We start from the raw sequence: 22,430 nt of genomic DNA, 5'->3' as shown, positions 1-22,430 counted from the left end.
TTGAAAGATGTCGAATAGAGAACTGTCCTCCTAACAAGTTACTGAAACACTCTATTCCTACATCCCATTGACCAACTCCTATCAATCCCTCAACGCACAGACGTGGACTCAACTCACACACAAACAACACAAACACACACACACACACACACATTTATATACACACAAACCCCAAAGAGCACGCACACACACACACACACACACACACACACTGCCCAACTCATACACGACCCAACGACATCGGATATCGATTGGTCTTTCGTCACCCTCGTCTTCTGACCAACTTTTCGTTACACATTACTAAAGTACCACCCGACGACGAAACCCGGGAGTTCCTGATGGGTGAGAAATTACACCTGTTGTGCAGAAAGTGACTCAAATCGTACACCCATTATATGGTATCTTCATAGAGACCCTCCATTGGTATCCTACCGTCAATTGTACCATCTTGATGAGTTACCATCTCGTGAGAACTGACTCTTATTTCCTCCTATTAACCTTAAATATAGTCACCATCAAAGGGTCATCCTAACGTCGAGCTCCTAGTTGACTAGCTAAGATGAGGAGGAGAAGAAGGAGGCCTATAACTTGAGGTCGGCCACGTAACGGGCAGCTGAGAGATGTTGTCGAACAACATCAGCCTTGCAGTTTATCCCAACTTTTGAAAAGCCCCCAAATTCCGGTCTGTTTCGAAGGAATACTTCCTGTGTCATTTGCATCTGTTGACATGTCAGTTATACACTTGGTAGCCTTTAGGATCGGAGAATCATGCATGATAACTGCAAATTCTGACATACACTGATCCAAGACGAGAAGAACCACCCATGAACGGTGTCAAAAGTCAGCCTACATCCACTGAATCCAGTGGATGAGATTGATCACACTACATGATTCCATCGGGGGCAACAACCCCATACGAATATTACGTAACAATGGACGTAATCTACCGTAGATGTTAACGTTTGAGAGAAGGGTGTCATGTATTGTACCAACACGTCATCGCTGAAGACAATATTAAATGGATGGCGTGCACTCAACGTATAACATTTGGAATGACAAAGAGTGAATAATGAGAATTCCCAAAGACGCTGCAATAATTTATACGATATTTTGGCTACGTGCATGAGTACTGTGTGAGATCTATTTCCCCCACATACACTGTTGTAGATCAGTTTAAAAGTAGGCGTCTCAAATATGCGTCACTCAAATGACGTCACCGTTTCAACTCTTCTATTGACATTCACACCGTCACGTCATTGTCTCCTACGCTGTCGATATCATTGTTGCATGATTCTTCAACATGGATATGAAAGAATGCATCGAGGATCGCCTTATACGGAAGAAGAAACTGCTCAGAACAAACCATATGAACTCTGTAACATGGACTTCTTAAAGTATATGGGAAATTCTTCATCTCTGATCTATGTCGACGGGGTAGTCACAATCGTATATGAGCAAAGACGCCGATCCAGAAATATGCAGCGAATAATTGCGAATCAAAATGCGAATTGTGGATAAAAGTCGGCTTAGGTTGGTCGCCTGGCATACACATTCTTCACGTCTTACCGCCTAGCTCTTCCACTCTTTATACCCCGCTGGCCACCCTCTTACCCCACCCCTTACTTTATCCCGATACAGCGACACCCTCATGGAAGATCTTGAATCTCATCATATCATGGTATCATCTGGCATAGACCCTCCTGACATACGAAATTATATCGCCTCATTTTCGACTCAAACAATATAATGACTGCATCAAAACGAGTTGTGATATTGTGCGGATCTAACGCGACTTTCCTTGTTGAAAGTTGTCGTGACAAAATAAAAGTTACAGTCCAAGGGCACTTAACATAATTTCTTCAAAGATTTCATTGTCAAATAATGACACAAAGATAGTGTCTTTGTGAACCTTAGTCTTAAACTAGGCGTTTTCTCCGTCTTTATCTGACACATCACCTTTTTTCCCTTTCGTTGTCAAATGATGATTTGTCATCTTATCATATCATTCTCTATTTTTGTGAACCTTAGTCTTAAACTAGGCGTTTTCTCCGTCTTTATCTGACACATTACCTTTTTTTTTCGATAAGACGATTTTTTTTTCTTTCTAAAATGCCTTCACTTTCCTTTCGTCATCTACGAATCCTCCAATCCTCAATCTACCCCCTCTCTCTGTCTGCATACGTGTTCTCTCCTCCTCCTCCTCCGCCGCCTCGTCCTCACCCTCTCCGCCTATCATCCCAATCCGAGCTCATCATCACAGAGAGTTGGAGGCATTTTTCTAGTCCTCCATTGATGTACCAATTACCGAGAAGGTATCAACTTCGAGCCCCGGCTCGATCCTAGGGATTGATACCAATATCGCAGAGATTAGGGCAAACTTTCGCGGGGACGATGCGCGAACCGACGCCGGCTGAAGGAGTCTATCTTTCCTTCTCATCCACTTTCTACCTCCTCCTCCCTCCTCTATTTCCCTTCGCTCCCAATCCCCCTCGTTCTCATTCCTCCTCTCTATGCAAAATGTTCCCTTTCTCCTTATGCTCAAAGTTAGTTTCTTCACGAGTGTTCATAGTCGTATGTTGCTAGCCTTTTGTGCAGCGTTGTGTGTGTATGTGTGTGTGTGTGTGACATATTTTTCTCCGTACTCATTTTTTTTCAACCAGTGAAAAGGAGAAGCAACTTGATAGTACAACATCTCCAAGTTACCCCTTAAGTTCTTTCTTTACTACGTCTCTTTCTCTTTATTACATCGATCACACACGCATTCAAGTTTTTCATTACACATATACCTTTGTATCTCTATGTCTTTTTCTATGGATATATATCTCTAATGCACACACACATACATTATCATACGATTTATTTTCTATCCCTGGCATAGCAAATGCGAACCCTTGTATTATCGGGTCTTCGCAGGTAGTCGTCAAGGTGTATTAGGTGGACATGAATAATGTTTGATACTTAATGAAGTATGTCGTTTGAACATACATATAATTTTCCTTGAGGGTAAATTTTCCCATGTTAACCCCACCAAAGTCTTCCTATTCACAATCATGACACACACACAAAAAAAAAAATCGGGTAGAACATACTGTACTTATGGTAACAAACATACTCTTTAGGAAGTTAAGTGTATGCGTGCTCTCGTCGCTGATGATCTTCGATTTCAAATCTCAAGTTACGCCCTCTTTGCTGCAAAGAGACATGGCGATAACCCACTCTCGTCTGCAGAAGGTGACTACAAACATTCGGGAATAGGAATACGAGAACGGCGGGCTATGACGAGAGAATGAGTGACAGTTTACCCTTACTGAGTCTATACACTCTACAGCCGCTAACACCCGGCTTCTTATGCGCGTCCCATCGCTGTAACCCGTCACTGCTTTGGGCCGGACTGGCTCTTGTAGCCCAGTTTGGGACGATCACAGGGGAGGATTTGGTGAATAAATCCAGGGAATTTCGGGACTTATCCAAACGATTTTGCCGAAAATGGCTCCCAAGTGGGGGCAGCGCGAGATTGCAAGGGTGGGGTAAGGGGGAGAAGATGAATTTCGTCAAGAAAGATGTCGAACAGATTGTAGTCTGGGAGAGAAGAAAAAAAAAGATGGGATTGAAGAGCTGTTTAAGAGTGGCTAGGAAACGAGAGGGCACGGGAGATAGATCTTGGAAGCAATTTCTCCTTTAATACTTGAAGCTTAAAGTCAGACAAACAAAAAATAAAGTAATTTTGAAATACTTCCCTGATAAGCTGGGAGATGAAGCAAATTAAGTCAATGAAGGCAGTTGGACAGACATAGGAAGAAAATAGACAGGAGGCATTTAAGAAGATAAGCAATCGCATATATTTGCTGCTATAAAATTCAACCAGGAGATGAAAACCAGGGCATGTGAAGATATTTCGGGGTTGTCAGTTTTTTTTTAAAGTAATACTTGGTTATGTGTAGGCAGTTAGGAATGAGAAATGGAAATTGTATGGTAACTAAGTGTTGTGAAAGATAACATTGCACACGTGCCAGAAAGAAAGGTTGGGAAGAAACGAACTTGAAGGAAATATGACATGAAAATATGTATTTACCCCCCCCCCCTCCTCCCCCCCCCCCCCCCCCCCAAGTTACATCACTCTGCCTGGTCAGATCTCCCGGACGTATAGATGTCTGCCCGTTGGTTTGCAGTTGGGTATATGGGGCGGGGAAAGAGTATAGACAAGAAAGAGTTGATTGAGGAGACTGTGGAAGAACGTTGCCTAGCAACCAGTTTCTCTCTCTTCCATCTACCGATCTGGCGGTATAGAAGTTCCTAGCCTGGAAAGATATTATGAAGAAGGAGAGATCAGGCGATGGCTATAGAATCGAGGGGCGCGCTCGCTATGGGAAAATGTCAAGATGCCGGAGAGTTTTGGCGTCTAAATCTTGGCATAACAAAGTCCGTCAGTACCGGATGACTCTATGGTTAAAGCCCCGATGAAGACATCCTGCGCAGTTCCTGGAATCCTGATTAGCATCGAAACTTGAAAATCAGAGAAGAAAAGACTGAGACAGAGAAGAAAGAGAGGGAGGAATATAGTGAGAGATACTGAGAAAAGAGAGGAGATGAGGCAGAGGAAGACGGGGAAGATGAAAGCCAAATAGGCTGAGACTAGAAGCTTCAAAGAAGTGAAGACAGAGGGAGGGTGGGCGGTAGGCCGGAGAGGGACGTGAAGATTTTTAGGAATATATGGAAGAAAATATAAAAAAAAGGAGAGAAGAGGTGCAGAAAGTGTGTGTGTGTGTGTGTGTGTGTGTGTGCAATGGTAAGAATTTCGGGTCACCCCGGAAAGTCACCACGAGGAAAAATGTGATATCAACTACAGATAACAGAACATTTCCTGGCAATTTCACAAACCTGCTACCATTTGATTAGTGAACTATGATACTTTGCAAATTTGACGAGGCCACACTGCGATAGTCGTGATCGATGTCGTGAAACTATACTTTTCGATTTAATTGAACAGAGAATTTTGCGAAGAAAGCTCACACCCAAATCAGACTCAACACACTATGTATGGTAATCAGTTTGGAAGACATGAGCTGCCTTCAGATGAATGAATGAAATTATCTCATTCACGAGAATCTGAATCAAATTCAAACATGAGCATTATCCTTGTGTCAGAACATATTACGGAGTATAGATCCTGTAAAAAAAAAGAAGAAGTAATAATGTATATAGAGTATCTCCATCGATTTGCGCGTTCAATTTTTCGAGCGGATGTCAGTAAGGACAAACATGTGAGCTGCTCTTAAAAGTCTGTAAATGTTGAGAGAAATCTCAACATCTCACAACACGGGTTATTGATCATCGAGTCTCTAGCTCGTATCGGGGTCACGTCCCCTGGGGAGATTGCAAAGAAGGGGGGGGGGGGGGGAGAGGTATACCCGACTTAGCCCGTCTAGTGCGCTCAGTGGTCCCCACTAGGACGCCCCCACTCTGACCCTATGGCCTCGATTCTCTGTTCACTGCCGCGCCGCTGTGGCCCCGGTGGGTTCCGGCCGTAACCCGCCCGCTTTTCGCTCCGACCTTCATACCCTCCTGAATATCACTGCGACGCATCCAGCCGTTATAAATCTCTCACGCCACAAGAACTGCAAGTGAAAGCGAGGAGGCAAATCTGAAGTTACAAAGGAAGATATGGGAATAAAAGAAGGAACATCAAGTTTTCGAGAGACAGAGAAGAAAAGAAATACTGGAAGCGAGTGGAAGAGAGACAAGTCGTATTCCGATTTACCGTTGTTCTTGCCAATGTTTGTAGAAAGAGATATAAATTCGTGTTTGAGACGATTCCGGCCTCTCTCGTTGACGTATATAGCAATGTTGGATAGGTTATGGCATGTTGAGCGTTAGCAGGGTATCAAGTAACGATTGTATCATTGTCGTTGGATTTATTAGCACAGAAAGTCGTATAAAAAGACACTAATACCGCAGTCTTACCCGCATGTTCCAATCGGATTAATATAGGTACCTACGATTAACTTCAACAGGCATACTCAAAGTTCAATGCTGCATGCGATAGCGTTCCGTTTGTTGACTTTCTAGAGCGTATGCAGCTATAGGCCGACATCGCAGGAGCTCCTGTGGCTTGGTGGATAAGACTTCGGGCAAGTGATCACGAGGTCACTGGTTCGAGACCCCTGGCCGTAACGGTTGTACCCCCTGCTTATAGGAAAGGCACTCTATCACCAGTGCCTTGGCCCTTGGGCGATCCCGCGATTGTTTGCTCGTAAGCATTCCATGCTTCCTTAGGGGTCATGAAAAACACTTGATCTGAAGTTACAATTCCAGAAATCAGACGTACATGTTTGTGTGAAGGCACAAGACCAGTGAAGAGCTACAGATTCTGAGGAAAATGTGGTATTTTGATTCTCTGTAATGAAGGAAAATAAAATTGAGTGGTTAAGTGAATGCAGAAATATTGGTAGAAGCGCCAGTGAAGTTTAAAGAAAATCAGACAATCCGTTTAAAAGTTCTGAATTTTGAAAGTTTCGGTACAGAAGACTACAACGATTTGTGATGTCATAGTTGGACAACGATATAAAGAAAACATAAAGAGAATTCTACTAAAATTTACTTTGTTTTTCCTGAAATGTGTGCATTCCTTCCACTTGTTGCTGACATCATGACGTTATAAGGTCGTTCAATGTTATTAATCCCCATGCCCCATTGAAAGAGGTAAGCCAAGTACTGTTTAATTATGGTAGAAACATGAAAATATTTTGAAATCTTTTTATATTTTTAATCTATCTCTTTAACATGAAACGCATGAACTATAATAGTAACCCATTGACTGCGAAAAATCAAACAAACACTGATGTATCTTACACGCGGTTTCAGAATACTGTAGCTAACAAGTTAACTAGTAGATATTTCCACCTCCTCCCCACCCCCCCCCCCCCCCCCCAATTGTCCTGTGCACTCTTATTCAGTTCAAGATGCAGCGGATGAGCAATGCACTCCGTGGTATTAAACCTCCACAATGTATCCCTTTGCCAGTAGGCCAAGAAGACAACTATCTCCGTATAGCGGCCACTCGTTTACAATGACCTGATGTCATGTACACTCACCATAATATTATTATAGAGTTAACTGTGTAACTAATATCCAACGTCATGTCTCGTGACTTCTACACAGATTTCACTACAACAAAAGATATTCTAAACTAGCCAAGTGCTCCTTAACACTACACTATTCATTCTGTTTCTTCGCCTTCAGGACGTTCATCTGACAACCTACTGCCTCCTGAGCTATCTGTTTTCTTTTTTCATGTACTGAATTTCATATTTTCATGAATGATCCCCTGATTACACACAGTAATAAAAACAATGCTGGAATCTCGGTTAAATGAAACGATGAAATATTACGAGAGACGCATTCTGTTTTCGTTTGAAAGATACCATTGTTCATTCAAAAGGCTGTAAATATTATCCAAATCGTTCATGGTGACCATATCGCCTACGCTAAACACATGCCAAGGATGGTTTGCCAAGGAATCGAACGGGCTCGAGCGCCTACCCCGTCGGCCCAGCTCGCCGAAGGGGCCGCGCGGAGACCACGTCGCGTGTCCCTGCGTTACCCCCCGTCGCACCTGGCATTCGCCACCGGGGTTCGGCGCCCGAACCGGTAACATGATCGCACCATCGCCACGGCGTTCTTGAAATAGAAGCAGGGCCAGGGAGAAAGAAAGGAAGACACAAGAAGAGAGAGGGAAAGAGAAAGAAAAAGAGAGAGTGTGCGTGTGTGTGTGTGAGATGGGGAGGGAGAGAGAAGTATAAGAAAGATTAAGTCAGACTGGTAAGAGAGAGGGAGAGAGAGAGAGAAAGATGCGGGCGGGACAGCGGGTATGTTGTTGTCGATGTTGTTGTGTGTACAGTATTTGTGTGTGAATGTGAGTTTGTGTGTATACATGTGTGTGTGTGTGTATGGCAATGTGTGTGAGACTGAGGATATACAGCATGCTATTTATACTGCGACACCAGACAAAGAAATAGAAGAGAGATCCGAGAGAGTTGCATGGAGTGAGTGGAAAGAGAAAACTTCGGGGGGGGGGGGGGGCGATAAAACAAAATAAAACGTAACAAATCAACCCAACTAGAGTGACAGAAACCCTACAACATTTAAACTGAGCCCGAAGAAGGGATCTAGGAAAAGAAACAAAGTTTGCACGTACAGGAGGAGGGGTAAACTGAAAGTAACATCAGTGACAGATAAAAGAAAGAAGTGATCTAGTTTACACGTCCACACTATAGTATCATTATTTGTTTGTTTGTTTGTTTGTTTGTTTTTGGCCCGCATCCCTAGCAGAGACGTTGATTGGAGATATGACAACGAACCCGCAGGTCATGCAGAGATGGGAAAGGACGAAGGCGACATTTTTTTTTAATAATAGTGTGGATGAGGGCGTAAAAACGGTTGATGACTAGTAACAAGAGGGGATGATTTTTATGAAACTTATCACGAAGTTCAAAAATGTGATCTGTATTGGCGATGATTGTTTGAAACTTCCGGCATTTAACCTCCAAATGCCTCTATAAATTACATTAGAATAACACGGAAATGGGGATAAGTTCCCAACTCTGATTCTGTAAGCCTTCTCTTAGCACAAGGGCGATGGGGGTTTCAATCGAATTAAACGTTTTTCTCTTCTCTTTTTTTTTTCTCGTCTTTACAAATTTTCAGGGAACATTCGTCGACGCGAACGATATCACCGGGCAAACCTATTCTTACAACGATTTCCTGTCTTGGAATACAGAATGGACAACTTTGGCGAGGTTTTTTCCCCCACAAAGAAGAGAAGATCGATTGTTACCAAACTAAGGTCTTTGTATCATACACAAATATCAGTTTTCAGTTATTTACAGTTCTCCGCAGTATGACGCTAATTTGTCATAATTATCGGGTCAACCAGTAGGGCCTACTATTTATTACCAAGCCACAAAGAACGCCCGACGATTTCAACTCGTTCCGCCGATCCCCCGGCGAGGGTGCACTTTCTTTTCTTCTGCCATCCATAAAAGACAGCGATTCCATCCTCAGAGCCGAAAACATGTTGTTTGTTTGTCGTTTTATGTTTGAGAAATACGCCACGCACCTCCCTGTGGGATTTCTTTTTGATATGCATTAAAAACGCAAGCACACACATACACACACACATACGCACACACAAACAGGTCTTCCTTCCCCCAAAATGGACGAAATATCTTGAAGGCGATTATGCCACCCTTCACGGAGGGGGTGATAAGCCAAAGAAGTATGACTCTCTTGAGGATAGCTGTCCAAATAGTAGGCATATTCCTCTTTTCAGAGTTCTCCTTAAAGGAACAGAGAAGACAAGATAATTCCCTGCCCCCCCCCCCCCCAAAAAAAGGAGAAAAACGAGCAGGCCGTTTTTCCTCTATCCTTTATCCCCTTCTTCTTCCAGGAAGAAAACCCAGCTGAAGTTTTCAGCACAAGAATGGGTCGCAATAGAGACTGCTTTCGCTACCTTTAAAATGAGGCCGAAAAACAAGTTGAGGATTTCTCTTTTTTCTTCTTTTTTTGTTTGTTGGTGAAATAAAATGGTCATGTGACTTTAAAAAGGACGCGGTGCACCAAGGCTGTTGTGCACGCAGTGGAACGCGCATGTTTATTCCTTTTACACTCGAAAGAATTCGGCTATCGTCTGCTTACAAAAAAGAAAAAAAAAAACTATTCATGAGGAATACAAATAAAAAAAAAAAGATAAAGGCGAAGTCAGCCTAAGAATGACGCTGGGTATCGTTGTTTGGATTCGTGTGAGTGCCCCGTGCATACACAATGCATGTTTTTTAATTCCGCTGCGGCTATCGAAAAAAAAAAAAAACCGGCGGCAATTTCACGAGTAATTAAATGAAACATTACAACACGAGTCGGTCGGGGTTTGCATTCAACATTCAGGGAGTCGGAAATCGTACAAAGGCACAGCATTCCGTATTACAGCCTGGAATGTTCCGCCTCTCATTTTCACGTGAGGGTCAGAAGGAGTGTCTTGTATAATGCTTCAGTTTGTTTGCTTGTGTGTGTGTGTGTGTGTCAGTTTGTTTGTTTGTTTCTGTATGCATTTATTCTCACGATGGTACTGTACCATTATTATCATGGAAGACGAGTATCGATTTCGAAATCACATGCTTTTTTGAAGGATGCACAGATGGGACGTTTTGAAGAGGTGGAATTTACCATGTAATTGCTATTAATGTCGTTTTATTGGATGTGGGCAATGTTATTTTGTTTAATTTTGAAACACTTTTCATTGTATTCCATATTATTTGCGAAGATGGAAAAGACAAGATTGAGCAAAAGGTGTCAACTGTTTAAATGCCTATTTCTGATCGGCTGCCTAAGTTACACTGCCACCAACGGCATACGTTCTCAAACATATCTTAGGGATCATGTTTCAAAGGTGTAACGAACAATGTCAGTAATGTTGTGTAATCTTTCCTGTTAGAGCAGGTCCTGTGATGACATTGACCACACTCTGACTTCTTTCTGACAGTGCATGTTAGTTTTCTTCCCTTTCAACAGAAATACGCGAAAGATGCCAAATAAACTACAAATAGAAAAAAAAACCAACAACAAAAGGGACAGTTGAGATTTCAGATCTTTCAACAGCCATTTGCGCATTTTAAGGTGGGGACCAAGAAAATAAAAATATTGTCAAATGGACACGCGCAGAGAAAAGAAAATAAGCATCAGCTTTGGGTAATTTGAGAAGAAGAGATGCATACGTATGAATTCCTCCCTCTTTTTGCTTAACTCTCGGTGTCTCAAGGTGAGTTGAATCCCGAGAAATCAGGACAGTAAAGTGGTCGACAGGTCGTCTGGAAACCCAACGCCGCACGGACTCGTATTGTGTTACGTGCTGTTTTGCCTTGTTTTGACTCGGCGCGCGGGCCGATACTTCGTTTACATGCAAATAGGTGTGTAACGCGGTCCGCTAAGGGGGACGGGATAAGATACAAGCAAGGACCCTCGGAGGGGCGGGCGTGTGTCACGGGAAATACTGTCCTCCACGAAAAACAACTGGCACAGACCGACAGATGACATGCTGCGGTGTTGTGTGTGTGTGTGTGTGTGTGTGTGTGTGTGTTTGCGGCCATTAACCCTATCATTACCACTAAGAGCTATATTGCATGACACATCAGTGGTATTTACAGCAGCGGTCCGAAAGGGTTACTATTATATTCCCTGTATGCTAAAGCAGAGAGTCATTATATTAGTATATTCCATGACATATTAAATACTACGGGCAAAGACATTGTATACCAATTGATTATGTAGTCAAACGTAAGTGATAAAGAGAGACATTTTTTTTGTTAGTAGCGTTCTTTTAGAATCCTGCATGACAGCCACTGTCAGCGAGGGAAAAATTCAAAGAATGGACACCATGGATGTTCTTTGCAAGATCAATTTGTAAAGCGCACCGCATAAGCATGTTGCGTGGAGCAAATCTCCGGCAATCTTGAACGGTATGTGGTCAGTAGTCAGCCCAAAACATAATATTTGACTATTTGAAAGTTATAATGACGCTGCAATCAATAATAATGATGATCTATAGAAGAATTTTGACAGTGATAGACACAATGTCGTCACAGCTATCAGTACCGTCATGGCAATCTCATTGTGTTTCGTGCCACAATTCTGGCATACCTCTCCATGCAAATGGCAAATCGAAATATCAAAGCCTTTGACTTAACTTCGAGTTTGTCTTCTCAAAATGCATAACGTCCTAGGGTAAATTTTGAAACGTTTCTGTGTCCTCGTGTCGCTAGGATATTCTTCCTTTTTAGCTGTTTATGGTTTATGAGCATTGGTCCAGATGAAACAAACATTATATAGCATTACTGATTACTGATCTACCGCAAGATTTCAGACAAATAAATTGATTGTTTCCGGTTTCCATCTAAACGAAGGCCTTTTTTAAAGCAAATTTTCCAGCTGAAAAAGAGGACAGCTGACACAGATATGATTCCCCGAAAACGATTTGAAGGACGAAAAGTGGACAAAGATTCGCAATGAGAATAAGACGGACGCTTTTTATATCCCCCGGATGTTGCAAGAGATGACACCCTTCAGGAGCATCGATAGCGGAGTTTCTCCCATTCTCTCTTTTTCACTCTCTCTCTCTCTCTCCATCTACTTATCCCCCCTCTCTTTCTCTCTCTCTTGCAACTGCTCGCCAGAAGCAAACTAGTAACGTCTTGTTTCTTTAGGGCGTGGATGTTTGGATGTATCTAGCCTACCTGTAAGTGGTGTGTGATGTGGGTGTGTGTGTGTGTTTTACGTTCGCGCGTTTTATGAGCATATCCGTGCGAGCTGAATACCGTGTAAAAGTCATTCATTCAAAGCGGCGTGGAACAATGACTGATATCGAAAAAGGTAAAAGCAAAATAACAAAAAGGAAGAAGAATCGCAAGAGTTACCCCAGGCATGTCAGTGGCTTGGTATGAGCAGGTCACTATCTCTCTCACCCTCCGAGGGACAGAATGATCACAATTACAGCAAATCGTTCTCTCTTCTAGAAACTACCCCCCCCCCCCATTCTCAATGCTTCCCCTCTCCCCTCGCTCCCTCTCCTGACTTTCGGCGGAAAGAGGGTGAAATCTTAGACCAAAGCTAAGAGATGGGTTCTTCCGAGGTGTCAACGCACTTGTGTCGAAAATTGTGATGGGCTTTAGGGATGCAAAGGAGAAATGTAATTTTTCTCTGCCTCTTTGCGCCTTTTATGTCCTTATATGAATAGAAGAGAATAAGAATCCGTGCATGATTGCAAAAAGATGGCATTGTAGTTTACGGCAGCATAGTATTCTTCTACTTTTTTTGGGGGGGGGGGGTAGGGTGGGGGTAGGGGTAATGTGTAACCATATGTGGCGTTAGCCGGGTAGTTTACATTGGACTGAAATATTCCAGTTTCATAAGAATGACTCAGAGAGAAAATGAGAGAAAGAGAGGGGGTGGGAAAGGGAAGTTTAATTAACAGATGTGGCATATCATTAGAATATTGCTTTTAATGCACTTTGAAGGCCACTTTACATCGAATGAACCTTGTATATACCCACGTAGCCACAACCTGCGCACGCCTTCCGCGTACCCCACCCCCACGCACACACCACAGCCTAAATGGTAAATGATTACCATCAGGGCATTAAGTCACAATTTCCAACACCTGTCGTATGGTGGCAGCATCCTCATCAGAGAAATCACTTCCAACACGGCTATAACATCATGACCATTTGTTGTAAAGTATTACCTTTTGTTGGACAGCAATAAAGTATAAAAGTATCAAACTGAACGAAATGCTGAAAATTTAGAACGATGCTTAACTAACGTCTGACTCTCAAAAACCACACCGCCCAAAACATGAAAAAACAAAACTTCCCTCTATTACTGAGATGTAGAAAAGGGAGTTATTGAGATGCGAATTGTAATCATACCCTGAAAACAAAGTCCTGACATCAATAATACCGACACTCTACAGACAAACTCTTTTCCCTATCCTCTCCGGATCTTGCAGGGTCAGGCAAACTATAAATTTATGGAAATATATCGAAATCTCGAAGAGGCTATGATAACTAAGCGAGGAGAGATAATGCAAATGATAGACTTTAATGACGTAATATGTTGCTAGACATCATTTCGGGGGAGAGGGTTGGGGATGAGTGTGTCGACTAGCCCTGGTTAAGGCGAGATCATATCTGCTCCAAGCACATCAAAATGATAACGAAGTTAGCCGAGTGGTAAAAATCGATATAAATTTGTCCTCGGAGCGGGCGTTGAGGGCGGGAGATTGTTAAGATGTTACACACAGATAGCGCAGAATGGCAGACTTAGATGTGAATTTGATACAGCTAGAGAGGAAACAGATTCAAGCATAGCAAATAACGAGAGGAATATTCAATATTGGAGGAAGAATCATGTGAAGAGGTATTCTACAACGACACGAAAGAAGAATGGAAGAGCACGAAGAAACAGGAGAAAGTTGAAGTTGAAGAGAAATGGAGGAGGGGGCGAGTGAGCAGTGTCGAAATTGACACATAATGATTTCCATATGGCAACAGCCAGGCTGTCACGAGTGTCAGGGGTGCCACAAAACACTGCTTGCTTACTGAATCATGCTGCATAGAGTCATGTTACGTTTTCTTTCTTTCTACACATGTCATTTGTCTACATATATACAATTTTGTCGGTCTGTCTGTCTGTCTGTCTGTCAGTGCGCCTGTCTGTCTCTCTGTGTGTCTGTTTATCTCTCCAACCACAGCTCTCTCTCTCCATCCGCCCTCTCTGACGATCTACGTCCCACATTCACCGCACATCTCTAGGTCTTGCTTTGAAGTAGATGCGGAGTTAATGACACATCATTTACGGCGTACCGCCTAAGTGGCTGGAAGTGTGTTTGTGTTCATCTATACCGCACTGTTTAGCGCGTCGGCATTTCGGCAAAGGGACGAGGATGAGGTGTGACGAAAATCCAAATGTGGCTTTGCTCTTTCTTTTTTTTCCCTCAAATTCCCCTTTCTTCATAGATATCCTCTCCTATCTATCTCCTCTTGAATGCAAGAACAGCAAGATCGCATATTTGCCGTCAGCAGAACGCCAGTTACGCATCGGCGAGACTCGATTGAAAAACGAGTTTTCCTTGGGCCATCGACCATCACTCGAAGTCTGCAAGTGGCCGCCATGAAGTATTCAGTGTGAAGACGGGAGGAAATAAGGCGGCAAGAGTAGCGTGTGTATACACAGACAGACGGACAGACATATATATGTATATATATATATATATAGACAGATAGACAGAAAGATAGATGAAAAGATGGATACATAGATAGACACAGATAGATAGAGATAGATAGAGAATAGGTAAATCAATAGATAAATAGGTAGACAGATAGATGTAGATAGAAAAACAGATAGAGAGATACAGATAGACAGATAGATAGACGGATAGATAGCTGGAGAGAAAATATATAAAGAGATAGATACATAGACAGATAGACAGACAGATTGATAGAAAGATTCATATATTGATAGATAGATATGGATAGAAAGACAGATAGATAGAGAGATATAGATAGACAGATAGATACAAGGATAGATAGATAGCTGGAGAGAAAGATATATAAAAAGATAAATAAATAGATAGATAGATAGATAGATAGATAGATAGATAGATATAGATAGATAGAATGCGATGACCTGGTCGCGATGAGTATTCAACAAGAGCTGCTCTTGAAATATTGATGCGGGTCGAGGGTGAGGAAAAAAGGGGTGGGATGGAATGACTGACTTCTGTTCAGTCAGTGTTGTTGCAGTAAGACTGTTTTTCGTTTATGTGAACTGTACAAAAATCTTCGATTACTCCATGTTCTGTTTTGCGCGTGTGTGTGCATGTATGTACGAGGTAAAATGACAATGTATTATTACTCCGTCCAATTCACATCACTCCGTTCTAAAGCAGAGTGAGTTATTCTGACTTCTGAAGATATCGTCCGTTGCTTTGATACTGAAAGGTATATTGCTCTGGTTCAAATTTCTAACAACTTAATAAACTGATAAAACTGATAAAAGCAAGCGCATATCCATAACCATCATACACGGGATTCTCACTTATAAACTGTATTTTTGATGACGTATAATGTTAGTAATTCTTTGCTCTTTCGTTTCGGTCCTGTCCAAATTTCAGGTGAAAAATAAAATATGTTATAATACATCACGAATCTTGAAAATATATGCGTACAGACGAATGTAACTAGTGGGACATTTTCTACAGTATAATTATAATGTTACTGGAAAGGGGGGGGGGGAGGGGTCTGCACAGTATGGACGGTAGGCTAAGCCGATGCAGTCATATACTGTGATGAGGCAATAGTCTACCCCTATCCTCTCGCCAAGTCATCGCCACTGGTCTCGGCGAGGTGTGAGGACGTCGAGTCGTTACAACGTCACGCCACATTAGCCCGGCTTACTGGCAGCTACTCCGGCCTCCATACTTCTCACTAGTTAGCCTCAATTCAAGTCAGTAAGACGTTGATCACGAGAGTGCTAAAAATTATGCCTTCTATATGGCGTATTGCGAAAAAAAACTCATCTCATACCAGCATGACTCTCTCCTCTTTATTTCTTTACACAACACTCATAAATGTGTAGATAGATAATAATCCTACACAGACGAATTCTGTTGTAACCCGATATTATACACTTAAAAATAAAAGGCACTTCGCGCCTGGCGCGAGTCTAATCTTGCAGGCGACTCGGAGTCGATCTAAAGACAAGGAGAGTCACTGCAGCGTATTGTGTTTTCACCATCGATGCTGACTCTTTTTTGCCGTCTTTCTCGCGGGCCCATCTGTCCACCCCATTCGCCGTGTCGTCCTTTCTGTCTATCCCCAAGGCAGGCCTTTTAACGGTTTTCTTCGCTTGACCAGCTAAAGGTATAGTGATTCAGCTCTGACACGCTTCGTTTATTAGAGTCTGGAGAATTCTATTCTCTCTAACCCCCTTCTTACCCACTCCTTCCCCTCGTTTTTTATCGCAGCAACGCATGAAGATAGGGAGAGAGAGGAGGGAGGGGGGAGAAGAAAAATGAGAGTTACAGGAACGACCAGTCTCAGTGAATAAAGAAAGAAGTTGATCGCACTTTCAGTCAGAAGGTGTTGAACAGATAATGATCAGGGGATTACGTCATCAAATTGAGCACGAAGACGAGCCGAAAAAAAGAAGAAGACGTATCATCATCTTACAGCCGTGAGTACTCGACTGTGAGGGAGAGAGAGAGGGGGAGGGCGGGTGCACCCATCCAGGGAACTACGGCTGGTAGTCTATTGTGAAGATGGCGCATGACATTTTCGTAAAATCTTGACATTATTGTATATATTTTGTAACACAAAAATGTCGCATCTCATTTGAATGAAAAACAAAAATAAGAAGGGGCAAACGTAGTACCAGTAAAAGAAGCAGTTCGTTTTTCTCTTCTTCTTCTGGGGAGAGAAGAATATAAGAAAAGAAGAAAAGGAGAGGGAGAAAGAAGAAACAGAATAACAGCTTTGAGAGGTGATTCAGCTCTTCCAAGGTATGAATGTCGCTCACAGCAGATGAGAAGAAATGTCCACTTTACAGATAAGGAATCGTTCACTCGGTCAGAAGCGCTTGAAATCTTACCTCATGCTTTGTGAGGCGCGTATCTCAACGTTATTCGCTGACTGTTTGTTCTGACAGCTTCTAAACGTGGGGCTGTCAAATTTCGTCCATTAGACCGATACGTTCTGCACGCCTCCTCATTGCAAGTGATACGAACAGAACACCGGGACTCGATGGCAACCATTCTTCAAAATACCGCTCTCATAACAACGACAAAAAAAATCCTGCTTTTTTGTCAGTGCTCGATTCGTAGAGCTGTTCTGCGGAAAACAGGTTTGAAGGAAATCGCAAAAAAAAAAATATTTAAAGGAAAAGACTGCGGTTGATGTATTACTGTAGGTTGTAGCTAAACTTGTGGTGGCTATATTTCAACTACCTCCAACGGATACATTTATCACGATAACTCTGGTTACTTTGGTTATTCTCGCCACCACTGACAGGATATGAATGTCCCAGCGTGAGCCTGCAAAGAGAGACTAGCTTGGGCAGAAAGACCGCATTCATTACGAAAACGAAGCCTTTTGTGGCTTCAATCTATTATTATGATTAATATAAATGCTAATGTTGTGCTCCATGTGAAAAATAGCTATTAGTCCAGTGTTATTGACACACTAGTGTTAACTAAATACTGAGATAAATTGATAACATAATTATTCAGATTATTGATATCAGCGCCGAAAGCTCTTGTGTCTATGCTACGACTGCTATCATAATAATTTGTGTACGCGGTGGTTGCACACCATGACTTGCATTAACAAAAAAGCACGAATGCATTTTGTTGACCAGACTTTTCGTTCGTGTGTGAGTACTAGTATGTGCTTGCACGAGTGCATCGTGTATGTGTGTATGTGTGTGGTGTGTTGTTCTTGTAACAAATTATGTAAGACCTATGAAGTGTGTAAATTTGTATGTTTGTGTGGGTATGTCTGTATATGGGTGTATGCATGTGTGTGTGTTTGTCTGTGCGATGCTGCTGTGATAATGCTGTTTAATAAACTGCATAATGTACATGAAATTTGGAAAACGCATACTCGCGCTACTTCAACATCTACCCAAGATCGTGTGCTTACGTAATCAGCGTGCATGCATACTGCTTCACGATACTGCACGCTTGAGAAGATAAAGAGGCACATACACGTGCAACCTCCTTCGTGTGATGATGTAAGATCTGATTTTTGCTTCGTGGGCTTAGCAATCTTTCTCAATAGGGAGTAGAACTCGTTATCAAAAAAGACTACACCCTACCATCTGTCTTTTTACTTCACGTATGGCTGAAAAAGAACAGGATTTGGGTAATGCTCGTAGAGACTGATAAGACATTGAAGCATAGCAGCTGCTGTCGTAGTTTTTGAGAGTCCTATGAAGCGTTTGTCAAGGCGGGCAGAACAATTGGCTCTAATCCGTGGCGTCTATACGGCAGTAGGTTTTTGGACGAGCAGCATTGTAACAGGTTGAACAAACAGGTGCATGATGGGAAGCAAGAGTCGTTCACCTTTGAACTCATCTCAAGATCATTGCACTAGTCGGTCCTTACCTGAATCACCCTCATGTTGAGTCCGGTCTCCTGGGCCAGCTGCTCGCGGATGTGCCTCGTGGGTTTGGGCGTGGCAGCGAAGGCAGCCTTGAGCGTCTCCAACTGCTTGGCCTTGATGGTGGTCCTCGGGCCCCGCCTCTTAGCCCCGCTGACCGGAATCCCCGTCCCGCTCTCGTTCTCCCGGTTCTCCAGGCTCGTTTCGTGCGTGTTGTTGTTGTTGTTATTATTATTGTTGATGAGGTTGGAGGCCTCCTTGGCACGGTCCAAGTCGTCGGGCGTCGTGGCCGGAATGGCACCGAGAGACGGTGACGTCACGTCGCTCTCAGCCTCAAGGAGGTTGAGGTCCTCGGTACCGGGGCTCTCTGGCGGCGAGCTGGAGTCGTGGCTAGAGAGGGCAGTGTTGCAGGAGCCGGGCGGTCGGTTGAAATGATCATTGTCCGGTAGCTCGGGTCGTTTGACTGCAGGAGATACAGAGATATATACATATATATCATAAGTGCAACAAAAATATACTTTTGAACATTTATTTGTAACAATATTTCGATGAATATATTCGTCTGCCTTTAAACACTAACTTGACAGACACGTATATCATATGCGTTTATGTCATTCAAACACATACACATAAACACGCTCACACATACGCACGCACACACACATATACCAACACACACACACGTACGTATGTATATATTATATATATTACGAAAGTGTCTTTTGAATTTACAGTTTCTTTCTTTTTTGTAAAGTAGGCATTTTCTCTATTTTGTGGGTCGACCTTCTCTGAACTCAGAGAGATGAATATGAATAAAAGGCGTGTTATGTGTGTCGTTCACAACTGAGTGTCACAGTCTCCTCCCGTCCTCCCTCCCCGCCCCCTCCCCATCTCTCTCTCTCTTTCTTTCTCTCTCTCTCTCTCTCTCTCTCTCTCTCTGGTGGAAACTGAAACGTCCTCGTGTCCTTATTTTGAGAACCAGTCGGTCGAGCCACTTTTCCGAACACTGTTACTGCCAGCGCGCGCGCAAAAAAAAAAAAAAAAAAAAATGCTAATCATCTTCCCCTTTTACCGTTATGAAAGTTGGGGCAGCGATACTAGTGGTCAAAATGTGACTCCATGAACTTTTAATTTAATGAATAGATTTGGCTCTTGGTGATGATAAATTGCCGCGCACTCGTTGCCTGGTTTGCCGCGATGAAATTCTGGCGTTCGCTGCAGACGATATCGGTGAGCATAAATTGATTAGAATGTGGGGCGTTATTAGACAATGCTTCTCCCGACTGCGTGAAAACCCGTCCTTGGTAAGCCATTACTAACATCAACAATCATTATTGTTGTTAAACCGCAGAAATAAAAGTTTAATAAAAATCCACGTCACGTGTTTTTCCCCGTCAGCGTCTGCGCTGACCAATCAATCAATTACAGGTGACAGACAAGAATGGAGTAGGATGAAGGAAAGGGGGAAGGGAGAAAGATGAGGAAAGGAAAGAACAATAGCCGCACGGAAAGAAAGGAAAGCAGAGTGGAGTGAGGATGGGGATCTCTGGAGGAGAAGATGGAAACAAAGCAATAGAGAAAGTGACACCTGTCAATATATCATCATAAGACAATCACCTGTTCTCACCGAACGCGCTATAGGTAAGCATCGTTGGTGCAGACAGATTCCCATGATAAACGGCAATGGCACCAAACGACACCAACATTCCCATTTTAAAGACGTTACGCTGTGGATACCCGTTTCTTGTATACACGTTGCGATGTGAACCTATGCGATCAGTTGTATGCAAGCTCTAGTCCGTGTTTATTAAGGTCAACATCTTTTCACGCGCCAGGAGCCTGGACATACGAGACTATTTGCTACTGAGGTCGGTGCACTATGCGCATGCCTTCTGGTGGTGGGGAGGTCTGGGGATCGAACAAGTGGGAAAACGCGCGCAAAAAAGGGAACACATGAATATCATATGAAATTTTCAGGAGCTTAATCACCATAAAATGTCCCCGAAGTCAGCCAGTGGAAAAAAAAAAGGAAGCCTTGAATTCTATTAGAATATTGACATTTGAGGTGGACGTTGAAACGTTGATATAAAGATATAAGAATTTAATATATTTATGCCAATACAAAGTAACTACTATGCACTTGCAAGAACATACATTGCAATTCGGAGATCTGAATAGATGTGAAATGCCTTTAAAGGTCATGACAAAATGTTACAGGAGAGTTATACGGACTCACCAAACTTAATATGAGAAAATCAGCAAGGATTACACACAAGTTGGTGTGATACACACTCTAAAGGCAAAATAAATGTACTACCAGGTGAGTAAACGCGATGAAAACTGTTGGTGTTGAATTTACCCTCCCCCGAGGCTCCCCTCTACTAACCGCCTCAAACCCCGGTGTGTCCAAACTCGTACCAATTTCCGAAATAGATACATCATCGGCTTGTGGGGACTGCTGTTATCGTTGTTGTTTTGAAAAAGAAAATGTGCCGAAGACGGAAAATAACACTTGATTCTTATTCGCACAATTGCAGTTTCCTGCAGATGGGTGCTGGCTCTTATTTACAGTGATCAAGAACTGTATGGGCAGATTGGTTCACTTCAGTTCAGTTCAGTTTGATTTGATTTTTTTTTTCTTCAAGGAAATCATACATGGAAATGACAACATGTGTATCTAACAACAGAATAGAACAACAAAAATGTTACATTCATAGTATGATAATCATAATGGTTATAATAATGATAATTATTATTTTTATTAATATCGATATTATTGTTATCATTATTATTAGTAGTGGTATTATTATCATTATTATTGTTATTATTATTATTATTATTATTATTATTATCATCATTATTATTTCACATTGATAAACCTAAAGTAGCAAACACTACACTGTTTATCAGTCCTCTGCTGTCACAAGATTAACATTTGGTTTTGACAGAAGCGTGCGTACTGACAGTTTACTTGTCAAATTAGTGTCAGTTTTTTTTTATCTCGATTCACTCATTTGTTTTTGACAAGATGTCATTCTTTCCAACGTTGATTATGTGGCAACATGTTCTCCCTCGAGTTTGGCCAAAGAACAAACGTAAACATTGATACGAGACAAGACAGACACGGCTAAGTATGGTAAGTATTTGACAGTATTAACGTCTGACAAGAGATTCTCTGCAATAAACGTTATACTCGTAGAGGAAGTGACTTCATTGAGGGTCAACTGAATTTGCGTACTTTCATGTGACGACTCTGCATATAGTTATAGGTATAATCTATAAACATGTTGTTTTTAAAACTGCCCATCCCGCTTTTAGTATTGGTTCTGTGCGGCTTTCAATGTGACAGAAATAAAGAGAAAACATAACTCACTCACATGCAATGTAAAACTATCTGCATCAAACGTAAGTTGTCAATGACGTTACGAATAAGTACAAAACCAAACAAAGAATTTATAATAACAAAGAACAAGAAAAACAAATACAAAACAAAACAAAAGAATAAAAGCCATGCAGCAGTGATTCCCAACGCTTTTTATTCTCCAGCCGACACGTCGTACTGTTTTAAGACGAAAGGCGCAGCTAATACTTTAACGTCTAAGGTTTTCCGTGGATTTGCTGACGTCTTATCTCGCATCAGCATTTGATGTAACCGAGAGCTTTTGATTGTAACGTCTTGAATAATAAAGTGATACCGGTTCTCTCCGCTTATTGTACCTCTAATTCTCC

The 22,430-nt window shown here is 42.2% G+C and overlaps 1 protein-coding gene across 1 annotated transcript in view; it reads right to left on the bottom strand.

The window, feature by feature from the left end:
- The window catches only part of LOC139712181 (LIM/homeobox protein Lhx5-like), an 80,315-nt gene that overhangs the window by 16,036 nt on the left and 41,849 nt on the right, over positions 1–22,430 (bottom strand). The window contains exon 3 of the mRNA XM_071624023.1: positions 18,707–19,164. Within this exon, the coding sequence (XP_071480124.1) occupies positions 18,707–19,164 (458 nt within the window). The remainder of the gene's footprint in view (positions 1–18,706; positions 19,165–22,430) is intronic.

The sequence above is a fragment of the Diadema antillarum genome, unplaced genomic scaffold (genome assembly GCF_040938485.1).
Source record: "Diadema antillarum isolate AM-2024a unplaced genomic scaffold, OU_Dant_1.0 scf00000040, whole genome shotgun sequence".
Taxonomy (NCBI): domain Eukaryota; kingdom Metazoa; phylum Echinodermata; class Echinoidea; order Diadematoida; family Diadematidae; genus Diadema; species Diadema antillarum.
This window is presented reverse-complemented; position numbering and strand designations above follow the sequence as displayed.